Source organism: Mirounga angustirostris, unplaced genomic scaffold (genome assembly GCF_029215605.1).
Source record: "Mirounga angustirostris isolate CCGP_5_RB_7025 unplaced genomic scaffold, mMirAng1.0.hap1 SCAF_12, whole genome shotgun sequence".
In the NCBI taxonomy this organism is placed as follows: domain Eukaryota; kingdom Metazoa; phylum Chordata; class Mammalia; order Carnivora; family Phocidae; genus Mirounga; species Mirounga angustirostris.
The window spans coordinates 54,463,591-54,485,721 of record NW_026991720.1 but is presented as its reverse complement, the minus strand read 5'-3'; the positions used below and the strand labels follow the sequence as shown (position 1 = coordinate 54,485,721).

General features: G+C 37.2%; 1 protein-coding gene across 1 annotated transcript; it reads right to left on the bottom strand.

Annotated features, from left to right (window-relative positions):
• Positions 1 to 517: 517 nt before the first annotated feature.
• On the bottom strand, positions 518 to 22,012 carry MACC1 (MET transcriptional regulator MACC1). The gene is made up of 4 exons (XM_045865016.1): positions 21,898 to 22,012; positions 18,174 to 20,215; positions 13,778 to 13,966; positions 518 to 730 (listed from the first exon to the last, which is right to left on the bottom strand). The coding sequence occupies exons 1-4, from the start codon at positions 22,010 to 22,012 to the stop codon at positions 518 to 520; spliced, it is 2,559 nt and encodes an 852-aa protein (XP_045720972.1).
• Between the last annotated feature and the right edge of the window lie 119 nt (positions 22,013 to 22,131).

Here is a 22,131-nt window from a genome sequence, read left to right as displayed (position 1 = left end):
TTAGTCTCTTCAAATGAAAAATGGGAAGAATGTTAGCAAAACTCCACTGAGAAATAAAAGAGATCAAATATAGAAAGCTTGTAGCCCTGTGCCTGTCCACAGAGTATGTGTTTGCTTCTCCTCTCTCTCAACCTGCCTACTGGTAAAACTCCAGTGTTCACCCTGGAACCTCTAGTTTATCTGGGTATCTGTGTGATGTAATTATGCTAACAGTCACTTGTTTTAACTTAAAGAAATTAAAAATAACTTTGAAAGGGACAGAGGGTTTTATTTTCCTTTCTCAACAACAAAACAGCTTAATGTTTGTATTTGAAACTTATATAAAAAGACATGTTTGATTATAGAACCTATCCTTGGATTTTGTGTTAGGTTGTGCTTTCACCAGGAAAAAAAAAAAACTTTTTCAAACTTGAAAAAAATAAGTAAGACTTTTCTGAGATTCTTTACACACACACACACACACACACACACATCCCCCTACCATTCTCCCTTCCTCCCCAGAACATACCCTTCATTTTTATACTTCTTCAGAAGTAGAGAATGCAGTTGCTCTCAAAAACTCTAAGGAATGTATTAGTATTAAAGCTCCAGTTAAGTCTCGCCACTGTTTGGTCACAGGGTTTTTCATTCTGTCCAAAGCTGATTGAAGGTCTTGTAACACGTCTCTATAGCTGTTTCCATAGTGAGCACCCCAAGAATAGAGAAAATCATAGGCAGGTTTCCACATCATCTATAAAGAAAAAAAAATTAGACTGGAGTAGTGTGGAAGTAAAAGAGAGAAGAAAATAGATGCTTTAAAAAAAAGAAGCTTTAAAAGCCTCTTAAGACATAAAACAAAATGGAATACCAATTATGTGTGGATTTACTTAATGTCATGAAAAACATGTTTTAATAACTATCATTTCCCTCTTATATCCCTGTGTTTTTAAACCTAGAGGTTTTTAAAATAATGTCTACAAGTAGGGCCTCTTTTTTTTCTTGATCCATCATCTAAACATTGTTTATTGCCTTGATCTGAATATAAAATCCTTGCACAATTTTTTGATGATATTGAGATGTTACCGAGATAAACTTCTCACCCTCTGAGAGACTTTTAAGGTAAAAGTAATGACTCTTTTATTGTACTAGTATCTGCAGTGAGCTTTATGACACCACATATCAGAAGGAGCTATATAGTGTATTTAATTCTTTAAGTAAGTCATTTTATTTGAGCAAGTCTATAAACAAGGAAAAATGTACCTTCATGATCAGGTCAAAAGGAAAGCAAAAATACAGTTCACTAATTAAAAAAAATAATGAATCACTTTATGACCAAAAGAAAGATCAATATTCAATTCTTCATTATGCTTTCCCTGAGCCCCTACCCATGCCAATGACATCATTGTCTCCATAGAAATAAATGTACGTCAAAGAGGAACTTCATGTTCAAGCATGTATGTAATGGTAACCAAGGAAACCAGGCTCAAGGAGAATAAAGACAAAGGCTGAACAAATAAGACAAACTGCAGAATACACACACACATACATACACACACACACACACACACAGAAACACAACCAGCTTAAAATAAATTTTCTCTAAGAAAACAACAAAATCAACCATGCACTTATAATTGGAATATTTGGAATATAAGCTTTATTACCTGCTACTTATTTGGGTTCACGAAACTCATTCATTTGTGATTTTATCACTTGCAAAATGCAGGAACACAGACTGTGAGCTCAATATTATGCAGAGTTGCCCTCTTAAAATAGAGCCTCCATTAACAGTAATATCACATGAAGTAGGGCCTTGGGATATAATTTTTTACCCTGCTTTGATAGCCTCAAATACTCTACAATTGAAATTAAAAGGATGAAAGACCTAAATAAGGAGTTTCATTGTGTTTCAATTCAATCTACATAAAAGGCTAGGCATTGAACTCAAAAGACAGTTTGATGTTATTTGTCCAAGTTGGCATTCCTGAGAAACCCACAAACACTCATATCTTCATCTCTCTTAATGAAGCTTGATTCTGCAAGGTACTGAATAGAAAATAATTATCAAAGTTATACCATGTCCAGGTGGTCATGATGCATCGTCCCAAATGGTCCCAGATTTTTGTATGTAAGCTTTACCCTGTCCAACCGGGCTTATAAAGAACTGTCTCTTCCATCACTGATAGACTGTGAATGAGGTGTTCTCTCATCTATTTTTCTGAATACTCACTTTGAAACCAAACCTCCCAATTGCTGGTCACCACTAATACCTCCGCAATGGAAGATGAGTTGAGGCATATTAACAGAGATTCAATCTTGCCTGTCACTGCTCAGATGCAAAGACGCACTAAACGAGCAGATTATTTTGTAGTGAGTATATACTAATCCTCTGTAAAAGCTTTGAGACCTGTCTTCTATGTTGCATTCATTTAAAATGCCCTGATGCTCAACTAGTTGGCACGTTATTTTTCAACTTGTCATATGTTGTTTAAAATAATGATGTTTATAGCCAAAGTCTTCTAAGATTTTATGCTAAATCCCTTAGTAAGTGAATGATAAAAAGATGTATTTGAAGATATTTTATGATAAAGAGCAACTGGGAACATTTCAGTACCAAGATGATGGCATATATCACAAGAAAACAGATATCTCTTAAAGAATTGCAGTGGGTAATTCTCAGGTCATTCACTATTCTGTGTGCAGAGTCAGAGTAACTTCAGACAGGCAGCCAAAATGGCTGCCCTGCCCTTCCTGGTAGAAAAACTCTGCATTGCATATCTTTTTTTTTTTTTTTTAAGATTTTATTTATTTATTTGAGAGGGAGAATGAGAGAGAGAGCATGAGAGGGGTGAGGGTCAGAGGGAGAAGCAGACGCCCCGCCGAGCAGGGAGCCCGATGCGGGACTCGATCCAGGGACTCCAGGATCATGACCTGAGCCGAAGGCAGTCGCTTAACCAACTGAGCCACCCAGGCGCCCTCTGCATTGCATATCTTGCCGCAGCACGGGGGACTGCTGTGTATAGAAAAGCCCTGAGGCATGTTCAATCATGCAGCAGCCTCCAGATGCTGTCTGAAGCAGGAAATACACCCAGGTGATACAGGAATTGGAAACTACAGATTCAGAAGAAATCCAATGATACATTTATCTACTCCCTTATGCAGAGGGCTATCTAACACTCTCACATATGGCAATTTTTACTGAGAGAACATTTCAGTCAGCTCTTTCAATTCAGAGAAATTTGGAGAGATTTCTGAGCCTGGACCCTAATTAAGACATCCGAAAGTATAAAAGGATGCCCCAGGACAACTGTTAGTCAGAAAAGCAAGGAGAGATATTGCTTTAAACTCATTGGGGATCCTCTGGAGTCGAATCCATAAGCTACACAGAAATGGGCACAATAGCTCTGGGCTGAAAACACTAGGGCCATGGTAAACGTCATGATTTATACTAAAATGAGTATATATTGCATTCCATTTTTGCTTCTCTTTGCAGCAAACTAAATCTGAATATTCCTTCAGTGCAAAATCTGATCTTCTATATAAAACATCATTCGTGGCTCTCAATAGAGATGACAGAGAAACACTATTGTAGCACAAATACAATGAATATATTCAAAATACATTGTTCATTAATTCATTATTTCGCTTCTTAAAGAATTTTTGAGCAGCTACCACTACAAAGAATTTTGTTACAGAAAAGAATAAAATGATGAATATGGCATGGCTTGCTTTTAGAAGCTCTTAGCCGGGGCGCCTCGGTGGCTCAGTCGTTAAGCGTCTGCCTTCGGTTCAGGTCATGATCCCAGGGTCCTGGGATCGAGCCCCGCATCGGGCTCCCTGCTCAGCGGGGAGTCTACTTCTCCCTCTCCCACTCCCCCTGCTTGTGTTCCCTGTCACACTCTCTCTCTCTGTCAAATAAATAAATAAAATCTTAAAAAAAAGAAAAAATAAAACACCAACCATTTAAAAAAAAGAAGCTCTTAGCATAGGAGGGAGATAGATACTAGCACAAACCTGGCCCAGTGTATGATTAGACAGGATTTGGTTACTACTAACAGTTAAGAAAAACTCAAAAACTTACTTTGATATTTTCATTTAGTGTAATAAAAAATGATAGTTCCATTGACTGAGAAGCATTACGGTATAATAGAAAGAAAGATGAGTTTTGGGTTGACCTCTGAATTACGTTCCCTGTTGGATGGGTCACTTTGAGTAAATTAATCAAAGTATCTGAGCTTTGTATTTTGCACTCTATAAAATATAGTTAATAATGTCCAGGTTTGTATCCAAAGCACCTCCTAACGTGTCTGGCATATAGTTGGCACTTAATATTTTTAATAGGATATGAATGGGTAATTTGGGATGAGAGAAATATAAGGAGGTATTATGCTGAGCGAAATAAGTCAATCAGAGAAAGTATGTATCATATGACCTCACTGATACGATGAATTCTTACTCTCAGGAAACAAACTGAGGGTTGCTGGAGTGGTGGGGGGTGGGAGGGGTGGGGTGGCTGGGTGATAGACATTGGGGAGGGTATGTGCTATGGTGAGTGCTGTGAATTGTGTAAGACTGTTGAATCACAGACCTGTACCTCTGAAACAAATAATACATTATATGTTAAAAAAAAAAGAAGAAGAAGATAGGAAGGGAAAAATGAAGGGGGGGAAATCGGAGGGGGAGACGAACTATGAGAGACAATGGACTCTGAGAAACAAACTGAGGGTTCTAGAGGGGAGAGGGGTGGGGGGATGGGTTAGCCTGGTGATGGGTATTAAGGAGGGCACGTACTGAATGGAGCACTGGGTGTTATACGCAAACAATGAATCATGGAACACTACATCAAAAACTAATGATGTAATGTATGGTGATTAACATAAAAAAAAATATATAAGGAATCTAGCTTTAACCCTACTGCATATGAGGTAAAGGAAGGAGTATCTCTAGCTTCAGTAAGACATTGGGATAGAGATATGACCTCCAGGGAGCAGCCAAGAGTTTAGCATCACTCATGCTAAAGTGATGATGAAAGCATGAGAGTGGAGGAAAATGCCAGGGAAGAAAATGAAGGGATGGAAAACTTAATCCTCAATTAAGTCTACAGTTAGGGATCACAAATAAGAAATAGAAGGGGTGCCTGGGTGGCTCAATCGTTAAGCGTCTGCCTTCTGTTTGGGTCATGATCCCAGGGTCCTGGGATCAAGCCCCACATCGAGCTCCCTGCTCTGCGGGAAGCCTGCTTCTCCCTCTCCCACGCCCCCTGCTTGTGTTCCCTCTCTCGCTGTGTGTCTCTGTCAAATAAATAAATAAAATCTTAAAAAAAAAAAAAAAAAAGAAATAGAAGCAATAAAAAGATGGAGAGAACCTGGTGTCAGAAGAATAGAAAATTAAGCAGGGTACTTCATGGTGCAAAAATCAAGGGCTGATAGCATCCCAAAAAGGACATTCAGCTCACAGCAGCTTCTCAGAGCCTGTTGTTCACATAGCCTCCCAACTCGATGTTCAGTGGCACCACATGGAGAGGTTCCAATCACCAATGTTAGGAGTTTTTACACCATGACTTACAAAGCATGACAATAATCAGTGCAATAAATAATCAGTTGCTGTCCTTTGTGGCATAGCTATATGATATTTAACTCAAGTCCTTAAATATTTACACTTTTATTTCTTCAGCACTTCTTTCTATGTCATTCTACCTTCCTTACTCGGCAAGTGACCATGTGCTATCGAAGGCAAAGACCCAAGGGGAAACTTGCACACATTAATTTAACTACAGACTTTATGAAATTGTATCCAAAAATACACATTAAGAGCCACAAAGTATTCTCAGCTTTGTAATCATCAAAGAGAAAATGAAATCATTTTTTTTCTGGAAATGTCCGAATGAATAAAATAAGTAGAATAAACAATTTTCTTTCCAGGATGACCAAAGTCCTCCAAAAGCTGGAAGTGACTGTGGACTGCTAAGACCTCTTTCAGGTTTATGTTATCTTATATCTCTTCAGTGGTTTGAAATAGTTCTTCCGCTGAAGTAGTTCCTCCACTCTTGTTCAGTGTTATGCTTTAAGGAATGATGCGGAGAATCCCTGCACTGATGCTTAGACAAATCAAAAGGAGGCCATGCTCCTGAGAGTTTGTTTTTGTGGAATTATTCTTAATCACAAAACAAATTCTCTCAGCTTTCTCATCTCTGTCACAATTATTTGACACGCAGGCCTCATTCTTACTCCTCTACTCTTAGATTTTTATAAAGTTAACTTCCTGATGTTACGGGTTCATCTTTGAATAGGAAGCATGAGGCTGACAAAAGCATGGAGCTGTTAATTTCCTGGGGGTGTGTTTTGATCTCCCTCTGTAAGTGGCAGCAGCATCAGTAAGCATTTAACCTAGTGAAGGTTAACAGTTTCCAAAGTCCTAGCATTTGTGTAAAAGATTTATGTCTTTGGTTCCGCTTCCAGGTATCAAAGGACAAAGAAGAAGGTAAAAGAGCAATAAAAGAAGTAGCGAGATTTTAAATGAAAAGAATAGAGATTTAAAAAATCGTTTTCCAAATTTAGAGTGCTTAGTTCCAGAAGCCAGTAAGACTCATTAGATAATGTTCTAGATGATGAAATGCAACATGAATAAAAGCAATTCAGATCTGAGCACAGCATTCTATGTCTTTTTTTAGCTCATAAAACATGAATAGCATAAAGAATGCAGTTGGTTAACTACATTTGGATAATTACATTTTGCCACATTAAAAGATTCATAACCCACCTACTTTCCTCATAAAACTCTAGGAGCAATGTTTCATTTTAAGTGTAATTAGCTGAAGAAGTATTAAGGCAAATTTGCCTTATTAACGATTATAACATGTGTTCTATATTCAGTACATCATCTACAATATCCAAGTGGGCCTTCTATCACCTGTAATTGGTAACTACCTAAATATTGTTGAAGATGAGGCTGTTATCTTCAGAGAAGAAAGGAGGCTAACATATCAGGGGGTCCCTATTTCTTCAGAAGGGAGGTGGTACTTGGTTAAAACTTGATGTAAGATTCTCTTGGAAAAGTCTCTTTGGGTACAGCTAGCTCTGTTTCCTTTAGGAACAACCACTTGGAACATCAGGGAGTAAGCCTAAGCCAGAGGAAGATAGAGGACTCACTGCTTGCTAGTGCATGTACTCAGAACAGTTTAACATCTTCGGAGAACCTACTGGACAAGTCATTCTCACTGCGTCACTAACTCACTCACTAACCAGGAAGAGAGGTCAGGTCACCTCGCTATAAATCCAGGGTCATTTCATTAAAGTATAGCCACGGATTTATTTCAATGTTAAGCAGTTTTAATAAGTGCTGATTTACATCTTATACTTAGCTGGACTCTGGTTTTCTAAAATTCCTGGTTGTTTGTGATCCCTCAAAATAAACCTTAATAAAGAAAATCTAAAATCTAAATCAAATATTGGTGTCTCTAAATCCATTTTAAGATATCTTTATAATATTTAAACTTTAAAATATTTAATAATATGATTATTTCTATTTGATTTTCAGTGTGTAATAAGACATATAAGGTAGAATTAAACCAAAGATCATACGAATACAGTAATGATTTCTACTATGATGTGGTTTTTTCTTTATCTCATAATTTCAAAAAATGGAGTATCTTTTGGAATTAAAGATGGTAGCAACAAGCATTATAGTATTGTACAAAATAGACTATGATGATCTAATTATTATGTCACCATGTCAAATCTCTAGCACAAACAATGAAGAATTGAGCAATTATTCCACACATTTTACCACTGGTAGATGAATTTCCAGATAACACTTTCCCATTTTTTAAGAAATTTTAAATACATCTCTTCCTATAAAAGCCCATCAAACCATACATTTAAGTACCAAGGCTAGAACTGGACAATGCTACATCCCTGTAAGCAGAATCCAGGACTTGCTGTGTGAGCCAGAAAACCATAAGAGTTCAAGGACATTCCTTTTATCTTTTACAAGAAATATTTTCCAAGGAAAATTAAATGTTGTTAAACTGATTTAAAAAAAAAACAAACGCTGACCAGCCAAGATTTTTTTTCTCATTTTTTTCCATGCAATTCCATTCTGCCAGTTTCTCAGAAGAGAAACCTTGAAATCATTGCTGACTTTTTCCTTACCTATATTCTTTCTATAATTACTCTCAGCCATATTACTAAAAAATTACTATACTTTATTTCCTTTTCCAAAATCACTCAGTGTCACACAGTGTCAAATTCACCTCTTAGTCAAAATAGTAGATAATATGTATTTAGTTATTGCAAAGGGCAAAGCATTGTTCCAAATATTTCATATACATTGTTTCATTTAATCCTCCAAATATCCGATGAGCAAGATAGTATTTTTCACCTCATTTTACAATAAAAAAATTTTTTTTCTAGAAAAGTCCAGTAACTTGCTGAAGGTCTTAGGGCTAATAGATGATAGAGTTGGAACAGGAATCCAGACAGGAATCTTAACCACTATGGTCTGGCAGTCATTAAAGACTCTCTCTATCGACTTCCAATATATATATCTCTGACCAATATTTCTGACCATATCTCCCAATAATTACTAAAATGCTCTCCCTTGTAGCCCGCATATTCTCCTCAGTGGTCTTTAGAAGTCACTGGTATCGAGAAGCACTGAAATTCCCTTCCAATCCTCTCCAATTATTCAAATGCTACCCATCCTTCAGGACTAGGATATGTCTTCTGACAGTTCCTTCCCACTTTGATCTTCTTTTATAATTCTGAAAGGACTTATGATCAGTTGTGCATAGTGGATAGGACTGTGTGTAAAACATATCTGGGTCTGGATCCCAGTTCTATACCTAATAACCATGTAATTCTGGATAATTTACACAAATGCATTCACTCTCAGCATATTGTAAAAAGTGAATAGTTATAATGTCTTCCTTACAAAGTTTGTTAAATGAGATATGGTGAAGAAAATGCTCATAAAGATTAGCTGACACACAGTAAACATGCAATAAATTGCAACAACTATTACTATTTTCATTTTCATTTAGTTCAGCACCTAATCATATACTTCCTTAAAATAAAACAACTCAGATATTGGGGTGCCTGGGTGACTCAGTCGGTTAAGCAACTGACCCCTTGATTTCAGCTCAGGTCAGGATCTCAGGGTCATGGGATCAAGCCCCATGTCAGGCTCTGTGCTGGGCGTGGAACCTGCTTAAGATTCTCTGTCCCTCTTTCTCTGCCCCTCACTCTCTCTCTTAAAAAAAAAAAAAAAAAATTAACAGTTTATCTCAATTCCCAGGCCAATTAAAACTTGGCTTTAGAAAGAAAAAAGTCATATTTTTCATTGTTTGTGATTTTTGTAGCTCCTAATGTTCCAATGCTGAGAACTGATAGTCCTAGTAAATGTGTTAAGTGTACAGATGAATTAATTACTTCAAGAAAGGATTCAGAGGAAATATACTAAATAAGTAGGAAGAATTCCATATATACTTTTTATTCATGTATAAAAATAAATAAAATTAGCTATTTGAGGAATACCTACTTTGTCATTTTAAATCTAGACCTACAATAAAGTGCTTGGAACACTATAGCTGCCAGTAAAAAATGAGGAGGGACAAAGTTAAGGCTAGAAGATAAAACAGAAAATCAAATCCTCACTGACTGAGTGTTGACTACAAAAAGACTTATAAACACACCAGCCAGTCATAACTCTGTAGGTGAGTAGTTTCTGATGTGAAAATATATTACAATTAGCAATGTTGACTTCCTTAGGCTTCCATAGTTAGGGTGGCCCATTCTGGGAGGTCAGATAAGAAATCAGCCTTGACAGGCCTTATTTGTGCCTGTGGTTGAGGTGGACCCCAGTGGGGTAGAAGGAAATTTGATAAGAATAAGTGACCTTTTAGTGTCCTTGTTAAATAAGTGGCCTTATTGAATAAGATGGAGAGAGCATATTCTTTATTGTTAGGCAGGGGCCAATGGAAGACAGTTGCTAGGAAATGTGTCACATATACTATTAATCCCCAGAAGGAGAGGTAAAGAGTATTCACTTTAGGTTGAGAATATCTTAGCCCTGAAGTCCCCAGCATTTCCCCTTGTAAAATCCAATTTTTTTTAAATAGGCTATTTTTCTAGTATTCTGTTGATTCTGTTTTTGAGTTAAAGCTCTAAATATGTTCGGAAAAACTCCAATGAATTTTCATTAATTTTCACAGGAAAACCTTGGCAATGATTAAATATCTTGGTATAGCATAAATGTATTTTCTTTTCAAAAGAAATACTCTGACAAACATATTTCCCTTAGAATCAGATTCCAAGTTTTGTTGCTTTGCTTTTATGTAGGAAATGCAATTTCATTAGAAAAGTTGAATAACATTTCTTATAACTTAGGGAGATAGTTAGTTTGAAAAGTGACATCTCAGAAGTCTCCAGAGAGAAGCTTTTCTTTTTTCACTATTTTTAAAAAGATTTTATTTATTTGACAGAGAGAAAGAGAGAGCACAAGCAGGGGGAGTGGCAGGCAGAGGGAGAGGGAGAAGCAGGCTTCCCACTGAGCAGGGAGCCCGAAGTGGGACTCGATCCCAGGACCCTGGGATCATGACCTGAGCCAAAGGCAGGCCCCCAACCAACTGAGCCACCCAGGCACCCCCGGAGAGAAGCTTTTCTTTTCCACCTTATAAAAGAATAAGAAGTGGCCAAAAGTACTCAAGAAAAATCTGACATACTATTAATAATCTGTATTCTTTAACTGGATTGAAGCTTAATGAAAATGCAAAGGCAAATTTTGGTAGTATCCTATGATGGCTTGAAAAAAGAAAAAGAAAAAGAAAAAGTGAAATGAGTTCCCTACCCCCCAGTCCTGACCACATCTGGCTCTGCCACTCAGTGCCCATGGTGGATTTGGCGTGGGTGGGCAGAGTATAATAGTTAAAGTACAAGGGCCCCAAAACCAAAGCCTATGCTCCAAACCTGGTTCCATGACTTCCTAGCTATATATGTTTAAGCAAGTTACTTAGCCTCTCTACGTCTTAGATAGTATTAGTATCTGCCCCAGAAGCTTTTGTTGAAAGGACTAAATAAAGTTAATTTTTGTGATGCTCTTGGAACAGTGTCTGGCCCACAATAAGTGCTGGGTAACTGTCCTTGAGATAGAATAAAAATAGAACAAAAGGAAAAGGGAGAAATTGAAGAAGAAGGAAAGTGAGTGGAAGAGCCCGACTGTAGACATTGGCACACATAGAGAGGAATTGTTGGGAAGTGTGCCCTCTGAGAAGTGAGATAAGGGAAACCGAAGATGCATGGGAACCACCAGGCCTCGTTAGCTCCCTGCCCCGATGCTGGTTCCCTCCCTCTGCATGCCCTACCCAGAACTAGTATCAGCATGTTTTGAAATCATTTCTTGACTTGTAAATTGATTGTATTGAAAAATCAGCTCCTTCCTGACAGAAAAATAATTGTACAGCTGTTTTTTGTTTTTTGTTTTTCCCAGGAGGATAAAAATTAGCATACATTTACCCTTTGGTTTAAGTGGCCTCTAACAGGTAAAAACTGCCCTAGGCTACTGGGAATGGCTTTAGGCCCATATACCATGCATAATTGTCTAAGCATTTAATAACATGGATCAGAGTGATGATTTTTAGCCTTAGCCACAGTAAATTGAATGATAACCCCTAGAAAGACACCCAGGGATTTTCATTCCTGCTTCTGAGTATTTTATCAAACTCAGACATAGACTTAGTCATTTGTGATTTGGACTGTACAAAAAGTGAATAATGGAAAAGTAGGCTGTTTGTTGGCTTCCGTCAAGATTTGGGAGGAAGACAAAATATAAACAATCACAATTAGAGAGAAGTTAGATGCTTAACAAACCTGAGAGAATAAATAACTCTCTGGTAAATAATTCTCAAGAAAAGCTTTTTAAAAACAAAGAATTACTAAGAAAAAAAAAGTCTGGCTTTCAATTAGGCAACTTTTTGTAAAAGAATTATTTTTAGAGTAGTTTTAGGTTCACAGCAAAATTGAGAGGAAAGTACAAGATCTTCCAATGAATGCCTATTCATTTCTCCCTCCTGACACCTGGCAACCACTGATCTCTTTCCTATCTCTATAGTTTTGTCTTTTCCAGAATGTCATATATTTGGTATCATACAGTGTGAAGCGTTTTTCAGATTGGCTTCTTTCACTTAGTAATAGGCATTTAAAGTTCTTCCATGTCTTTTCATGGCTTGGTAGGTCATTTCTTTTTAACACTGAATAATATTCCATTGTTTGGATGCACCAGTGTATTTACCCATACACCTACAGAAGGACATCTTGTGTGGACAAAAGTTTTCAACTCTTTTGGGTAAATACCAAGGACTGTGACTGAGTGATCATATGCTAAGAGTATGTTTTGGAAGTGCCTTCCAAAGTGGCCGTTACCATTTTGCATTCCACCAGCAATGAAAGAGTTCCTATTGTTCCACATCCTCGACAGCATTCGGTGTCATCGGTGTTCTGGATTTTGGCCATTCTGATAGGTGGTGGTATCTCAATTAGACAACTTTTTAATCAATTTCACTGAAATATCAGAGTAGTATATCCCTCATAATGTTGTCTTTTTTCCTTCTTAAAGGTGTGTTGTCTTTTAGCTCATTCAGTAAAAACTCATTTGTAGATTGTAATGTCCTTTTTAGTGTATGGAGATAAATGTAGTCTAGAAGGGAGAAGTAGTCTATAAGGGGAAATAGGTCCTGGATGCTCTTGGCTAAAGAGTCTGTTTAGAGGAGTCTTTGCTGGAGAGCCAGGCTCCAGGAACCCTGAAGCTTCCACTGCAGCTGCTGGGACCCAACTGACTTGATCTGACTCTTCAAGCTTCATGGAACGGTTGTCTTGTTCTGCTCATCCAGCGGGCATAGTTGCTTCAAAATAAGAAAATTTTCTCAAGATATTAAAACCCAGCTCTACGCCCAAATAGGAAGTGGGGAACATAGCTTCTGCCTCCTACCAAGGCATCATCTAATCAGAGAGATCACCTTTCCTTAACTGAAATATCTTGAAAATGCTTTCACTCATGTAAGAGAAAGATACAGGACATTTTATATGTGCTCATCACTGGAATACTTTATTTAAGTCAATAAAAATGGATTCACTTTCTTTATGATAAATTGAAAAAATATTTATCTAACTTAGGCCCACCAATATACATTTGTTTTAATATTAATAAAAAATATTTGCATGGTTAATATTTACTTTGTACCAAGTGTTGTTATTCTGTATTTGATGTCTATAGTTCTTACTGTATACAAAATTGTGAGATAATGAAGCTCTTAGATATTTTTAGCTCTCATTACCAGTAACCCTGCACCATCCACTTCCTTAATGTTTGCCACCAAAATTATTTATTACAAATGACTAAGTCTGTGACTGAGGCTGATAAATACTTATTATTATATCTTCTTCCTTTGTTCTGATTTGGCCCCATTTCCTTCCGTCAAAGTTTATCTGTTCCCTGCCTCAAGTTCTTATAGCCCTGCTTACTGACTGACTAGCTATCCAATTTGGTCCAATTATTTGATCAAAGACCATGTTAATATGCAATCCAATAGGAGAAACATCAATGTATTTTAAAGGTTCTCGATGCCTTTGAAGAGCGATGTGTGTATATTTCAGATTATGTTGATGGTTATGGGGGCAGTGACTTCAGTTAGGGATCCTCTAGGACACTCCCTCAATTAATCCATGTATGTGGTATAGGCTTGATTACATTTAATTTACTTGGTCTGTAATTTTTTACTATCTAATTAGACAAACAGAAATCTTACCTCAACAGCAACATCTCCAGCTTTTCCTCGGTGAGGAATTTCATATGCCTCCATCTGTTGCTTTGTGAGTCGCACTAACTTTTCAGCTAGTTCCCTCCAGCCTTTTCCAAGCTTGACAGCTGAAGTCAAAATAGCAGCCTCTTGGATGAGATGTGCTACTAACCCTTGGCAATCCATCTTAATCAGAGCCTGCAGCAACAATTACATATCACAGTTAAAATCAACTCATTTGGTCTTTCTCCTATAAGTTAAATTTTTCATTGTATTTTCTAAAAACTGGAATCCTCTTTCTCACCACACGTATATTTGAGGTTTCTAGACTTCAAAAAGCTGATTTACTTTTAAGCAAATCCAACCAGCAAAATACAGAGGGTATGATTAGACCAAAATTAAGGGAGATTTAAGCCCAACTCAGTGACTAATTATAGGGCCTTGGGTAAACCACTCGACTAATATGTTTCTTAATATCCTAATTGGAAAGGGAGGAAGTTGAACTAGACACTTACAAAAATACCCTGAGGTTCTAGCAGTCTATAATTTATCAACCCAGGGATGATTATTCACTCTGCAAAAAATAATTCCTTTCCTTACCAGAGAATTGGCTACAGGATTTCTCTAAAGAATAAGCACACTGGTGCTGGCAAATATTATTTTACTCTTCATCAAAATGTGATTTAAAACTCCCCAGAATAATGCCTCTTGCACAAAAAATGAGATACTACTATAACTGTGAACAAAGCTATAGATATTTAGACTTTAGAAAATCAACTCTCTCCCTTCACCATCAGTGTAACTGTGTTAAATAGAACCACAACTTAGTAAAGATAAAACACTTAGTCTTCAACAATGCAAAATGGAAAACCATCAGACAGTCTTCCCTTCCCTTCCTTCCCTTCCTTCCCTTCCTTTCTTTCCCCTTCTCCCCTTCCTACCTTTCCCTTCCCTTCCCTTCCCCTCCTTCCCTTCCATTCCTTCCCTTCCATTCCTTTCCTTCCCCTCCTTCCCTTCCTTCCCTTCCCTCCTTAGTTAGGCATCTGAGCTTTGTCAATCACCATGCATATTTCAAACAAATCTATGAGTTTCCCTTTGCCTTGAATAGGTTTTTAAAACACGGGATTAGATCTATCTATATCTCTTCCCTGTTCAAATAAGCAAATAAACATGTGCGATAGTGCCTCGTCATTTAACAGCACTAAAAAGCTTTATCTATCACTATGAAACAATAAGTAAAAATGAATGGCCAAGTAAGGCAACTAGTAAAGCCCATAGAGTATTCATTCCTATGGAAGCATTAGAAAGACCACCCATGGTTTTTATACATTGACTGTATTGGTCCATAAATTTATGGTGAGGAGTTATGACCTCAGAAAAAAGCAGCACTGAGCCAGCAGGCCCTGGAAGGCACTTTTAGTAAATGGTAGAATGGTTTTAGCAATGCTCATTCCAGTTTCTTGTTTTAAGGAAAAGAAATCTGCAGTTGGAGTTACAAAATCTGAGTTTAAAATCCAATGCCACAAAGTATAGGACTTTAGATAAATCACAAAATATCTCTGTTTAATGATTTTTAAAATGGATACCGTGGTAACACCACCCTCTCTAGTGGCCTATAATCTTTATGAAAATTGAATCAGATATTCAAGTGCTTTAGGAAATGTCAAGTGTCAAGTATATAAGGACAACCAGTCTCAATGTCTAGATATGACTGAGGGTTTTTTGAACCCACAGTCTCTATTAGTTCCCTTCCAGCACTAAAAATTAATACATAGTTCAAGAAAAACATGTACTTATTATACAAATAAAGTTTCAAGAGATGGCCTCTATAGCCCACGCTCCATCATCTTCTGGTCAGATAACCAGGCCCAACCCCCCTCCATACAGAAATCCTCAAGCCTTCACTGAGGCATGTTATGAGTTTTTAGGAACTACTGCCTTGAATGAGCTCTCCACCAGCACTGCTTAGTCGGTCACCAGAGCCACTCACTTACTTAGCATACACCAATATAGTGCAGATATGATTAGACTACAATTTCCAGACCATTTGGCCAAAATAACCTTTTTTTGTCACTAAGAGACACAAGAAAGCAATTTTCAATTCAAGCCTTCATGAGTTGATGCTGAACATGAGCTAATGTAGAGGTAATGAGAGGTAATGAGCTGCTGTAAAAGGCACATGCAGCTTCACCCAGGTGGATCAGCCAATGACTCTGAATGGCCTAGATGGAGAATTCAGCACACCGTCATAAGACTATCTCCTTAACAACCGGATATTGGGGCTTGGAAAATTCAACCCTGTCAGTATCACTGTAGAATCATAAAAATAATAAAGGAAAGAAGATGTTTTACATATACAATTCCTTGGTAAATTATTGTTGATGTCTCAGAATAAATTCCTCTCCAGAAATCTCTCTTCTCCACATGCACCTGCATTAGAGCTGTCCTCCTCTCTGTGAACCTGCTGGTGTAATCCTACTCATCTCTCATAGGGCACTGGCCTTGCACATTAAAACGGCATTTACTACACATACCACTACACGTAGTCACACAAGCTTCTACACCACACCACGCACACACACATTCATAACTGTTATAGGAAAGTAGAGTAGTTTCAAGTGTGGCTTTAGAACCAAAATGGTCTCAAACCGCATCTCTGATACTAACCAACTGTGGGATCTTGGGCAAGTTTCCTAGCCTCTCAAGACTGTTGGTAAGATGAAACTCCTAGCTAGCTATACTTACTCTGAAGAGTTGTTATGGCTAAGTGAGAGAGTGTGTTTAGAGAGTTCAGCACAGGGTCAAATACACAGAGAACCCTACAGGAGTGTTAGCTATCATTATTATTATTTATACATTCATATTACAGCCACTTTTAGGAATATACTCTTGATTTTTCTTTTTACTTTTATAAAATACTGAATTTCCACTTTAAAGGCAAAACAGTTCTTTATCTTCTTTATGACTCTCCACTGAGCCTTACACTGAAGTAAATGCTATGTTGAAAAAAACAAATAATCCTGAGAGTTCTATTAAAACATGAAGATTATGAAGAGAATTAGCAATATCAATTTTTGGGTTGTGATGCATTACATACACAAGAAGAATATTAAACTGATAAAGTGAAGGACATTGATAATAAGGGTTTTTTAATTTTGATGATATATTTTAAAAACAAGACACTGCAAATTAAAAAAAAAAAACACTAAATAGTGGACCTATAAGAATGGACAAGTTAATTAATCTTGTTTCAGTTTGCTTTTTTTAAAAAAGATTATTTATTTTTAGAGAGTTGGAGAGAGCAGGGGTGGAGGAGCAGAGGTAGAGGGAGAGAGAGAATCTCAAGCAGATTACACACAGAACACAGAGCCCAACAGGGGGCTCAATCCCAGGACCCTAAGATCATGACCTGATCTGAAATCAAGAGTCAGACACTTAACCAACTGAGCCACTCAGGCTCCCTAGAAAGAAAGCTTGAGCAGGGGCTGGGAGCAGAGGGAGAGAGACAAGCCGACTCTGGGTTCAATCTCACAAGGGCTCAATCTCACAACCCCAAGATCATGACCTGAGCCAAAACCAAGAGTCTGACGCTTAACCAAGTGAGCCACCCAGGTGCCCCGGCAGTTTGCCTTTATTTACTTTCATGTTATTGAAGCTGCTCTGATATTTTAAGAGCTATTCAACTACTTGAGAGAGGAGGAGAAGAGATCTCTTAAGTGATCTCTTAACAAACAATCTTTAAACATCTTTTGAAAGATGATTCTTGGAAGCCTAGTTTCTGGGAAAATCACACTTGAATTTTAAAACTAAGAAATTGGGTGCCTGGGGGCGCCTGGGTGGCTCAGTTGGTTAAGCGACTGCCTTCGGCTCAGGTCATGATCCTGGAGTGCTGGGATCGAGTCCCGCGTCGGGCTCCCTGCTCGGTAGGGAGCCTGCTTCTCCCTCTGACCCTCCCCCCTCTCATGTGCTCTCTGTCTCTCTCATTCTCTCTGTCTCAAATAAATAAATAAAATCTTAAAAAAAAAAAAAAAAGAAATTGGGTGCCTGGGTGGCTCAGTCCTTTAAGCATCTGCCTTCAGCTCAGGTCATGATCCCAAGGTCCTGGGATCGAGTCCCACATCCGGCTCCCGGCTTAGTGGGGAGTCTCCTTCCCCCTTGCTTGTGATTTCTCTCACATTCTCTCTCTCAAATAAATAAATAAAATCTTTTAAAATAAATAAATAAATGAAACTAAGAAATCAATTATATGATCTTGTAAGAAAATATCTATATTTGCTATAAAGTGACTTTAGTTTATTTGAAACTGCTGAGAATTTTTTAACTTCTCTTGTATGTTTCTATAAATATTCCCAAGTTAATAAAGTTCTCTACGGTAAACAAATTACTGTGATCAAGCAATACTCACCACAATAAGTTCATAAAGAAACTTCCTGGTATTTTTATCTGCATGGCAATCTTCCTTTAACTTCTTTACAATATAGGAAACTTTTTCTGATTCTTTGTCTGCTTGTGTTTGGTCAAAATCTTCTAGTGCCAGATGTGAGTAACCCAAGACATCAGCTAAAACTTTCCAATCATAAACTTTTTCTGACACCAAAGTCAATACAACTGAGTAGATGTAAGTCAGTTTTTTAAAGGGTAGGGTAATTTGTTCAAGAAGATTTCTGGTTGTGAAGACATTATCAGACATAGATATTACTTGTTCTTTGGCAATCACCTTGACATTTTTGCAATGTACAAGTCCAACTTTTCCTCTTAGGACTCCCACATACCAATCTTTCACTTTGGACTGCCCAATGGCTTTTACCTTACCCTTTCCAATAAGAGCTACTGTGTCCCCTTTGAAATATTCAAGTAAGTAGTCAATCTTTTTTTGTCTTAGCACTGCCTTCAGGGTTACCCCATAGTTGGTAAAGTTCATTTTTTTGTCTTGAAATGTGGGATATTTCACACACACTGTTGGTAATAATGGAGCAGACTTGATTTTCTTCTCTTCCTGCAAATCGCCTGGCAGATATGAGAGCCTTTTTAGGTTCGGAGCTGGATCAGGTGTAGTGACAAAGAACTGTGTAACTGCTCTACCTTTGGGAGGCTCCACCTGAACACGGAAAACAAACAAGTGCATTTCTCTGGAGTCAACTAAGGAAAATAAAAATTGTTGATTAACTACTTCGCCTGCTAGCAACTGCTTTTGCTTAATTTCTTTCCTTTCTCTTTCTGCCTTTACTTCAAAATCAGGATCACATGTAGAAACAGAAATATTTAAATCTTGTGGCTTGTCAAGTGAGAACGAATGCTTCCCCCAGAGCTGAAACACAACTGGGGATGTGTTTTTTCCACCCTTCTTAATATCAGAGATTGTAAGCTTTCCTGGCATGTAACTGTGTCCACAAACTGTGAAAATAGCAGTGAAACTGGGATGAATATATCTGGGTCCATAAATTCCAATGGAGGTGGTTTTGTGGATACAATCCCAAATGGTGGCAGCTGGTGACTGAGTAGCTTTAATTTGTGCAGCAACCACGAGATACATCACCCGGCTCAAGTCTATTAGCTTGACTTGGATGATGTCTTTATAAATATAACAGTTGTTTAACACTTTGAAAGGGCCTTCTTTACCCAGGCTGTGTAAACACACCATTTCTGTCATGACTTGACTGAAAGGATCCTTTCTCACTTCAGCCCCTATTTTCATCTCCAGCAAAATGGCTTCCATCGTATTGAGGTTGCCTAACATGATTTCCAATAGTGGGCTTACAGTGCATGAGAGATCATGGTTAAGCATTTGTGGAGGTTCAAGGAATGCCCTTAGAGACACCTCTTGGAATTCGCCCACAGCTACATGGCCTTGGGGCACATGAACAGTGATATCTGATTCAGGTAATTGTACTGACCCTCCTTGGTGGCTTAATTTGCAAACTACCACGGTCTCTGCAACTTGGGTTTGGGCCCATCCGGGACTCTGATTAATTGTATTCAAATCCAGGCAGGAACGGGCCAGCTGGCGTTGACTTAACCAAGCCATTTTATAAGCCTCTCTATCATTCTGAAGCCATTCTAAGTCTTGTTCTAGGATCTGGCCAGAGTTTTGTGTACTCTGATGGGCATGTTCTGTGTCATCTAAAATGTCCAAAAGTTCTGAAACACTTTTAGATCTTCCAGATGCCTGTGAGGAAGACTGCCTAAGCAACTGATGCGCATATAGTTCATCACCGGAGGAATCAAAAGAATTTCCAGTTTCTATTTCTCTAAAAAAAAGAAAAGGGTCTTCTTTCAAGATGGAAACATTATCTCTCTTCCGGTTATTTCTTAGCTGAGTTATGTCATCCAAAAACGGGTTAGAAGCAGACAGTTCATTCCAGAACGGATTTGTAGCCTTGGAAGAATTATTGCCATGACGTGTGAAAGGATCTGGCCAATTGAGAAGAAATCCTGGGTCTGGACATTCTTGTTATTTAGACAAAAACAAAACAAAACAAAGATGAGGTGGCATCCTGGGATACAACCAACTAATTCTTATTATAGCTTAAAAATTGAAGACTTTTTATTTTGTTTTTTTATCTCTAGTCTAATAGCTCCTGCAAAATTAATGTTAAATTTGCTCAAATCTTCATGTTATGAGGAAAGAGAAACTGTTCTGCCAGTTTATTTTGACTATGTTCAATGTTATTTTATCTTAAGACACTATGATTTACAAATAAGTGTTCAAAAATTTAGATAATAATCATTTGAACACATTTAAAAAAATTTTTTTTTTTAAGATTTTATTTATTTATCAGAGAGACAGAGGCAGGCAGAGGGAGAAGCAGGCCCCTTGCTGAGCAAGGAGGCCGATGTGGGACTCAATCCCAGGACACTGGGATCATGACCTGAGCCGAAGGCAGACGCTTAACCGACTGAGCCACCCAGGCGTCCCCATTTGAACACATTTCCTTGAAAATTACCCAGACTACCTACACTTATGCCTTATTGTTTTATGTTTCATTTTCACAAAAGAAAATCTCTGAACAACAGAATAATTCAGTCAACTCTCCAAATTTTTCTAAACACTGAATAGTCAATCTCATTATATCTAGATTATTCATTTAATGTTTTTCTTTTCTGATAATAGTTTCCCTGTAAAAAAATCAAATGCACCTGTTAATAGCTAAAGTAATTTAGAAAAACAATATGCCAAATTAGAGAGTAATGCATTTCTTAAATTATTTCCTGTAGCTTTGCACTGATAAATTTTAATAACATTGAAATTTTTTCATGAAAAATAAACACTTCATGAAAATGAACATTGAAAAATAGATCACCATTAGATTTACTATTTGAAGGAATTCATTGAGATTTTCCAAGTTTAAAATGACAAAGAACAGGCTTACCACTATGAAATGAAAACATGTTATTACTTTGGAAAGTGAATATTTTAAGAATTGGCAGCACATGAAAATATTTACATATGAACCATAAGGAATTTCTATATATCTCACAAGTATTAGTCATTTTTAAATGTTTAGAGCAACTCATACTTGGTCATTTCTCAATAAATACTGGTAATGATTCTGTGGACTTAGTGAAACTGGTGTTGCTTTCATGAAAATGAAAGCCCAACTGGCCAGCCAAAATTGAAAAATGAATTCAAGCAAACTTACAGACTTTTTTGTTTAATATATATAGAACTACATCTAAATTGAAATGGGTTTTAACATCACATATTAAAAATTAGAATAAGCATTTGAAAAATAAAAGTTGTATTTCTCTCATTTCCATGTTTCTTCAATCTGGTTTCATCTAACTCTCTTCAAACTTACCTTTCCTCTGAGGATCAGTTCAATTCTTTCATTCTTCATGAAGATTTCTTAGCCCACTCCACCCTCTAGAGATCTCGTTAACCCTCAAATTCATTATATTTACTGCATATATCATTCACTTAATAATGAATTTTTGCCTTCTCATAAGATTTATATAATCCGTTGGCTGTGCTATTTTAATTTGCTCATCTTTTTAATGATAGTGTAAGTATTTCCATGATAATTTTATAATTTTATAATTCTTTTAATCCTCTGTAGCTTTTTTCAGAGGTAGACCTCCAACAGTTATCAGTGCTGGGTAAAAAAATTACAAATTATGAATTCTCGTACCTGTAAAATGGAAATTTCTTGAGGATTTTTGAGCTTCCATGTCAAACAAATTTCCTTCAGACTTACTTCGTGAAATTCCTCCTAACCAAAAATGGGCTCTTGCATCGGTTGTCATTTTTCCACCTACAAAATAAATAAATAAATAAATAAATACTTTTTATAAGCATACATACACAGGTTGGCAGAGAAACTAAACTTAAAGTATTCACACATACTTATATAGAAAACTTCAGG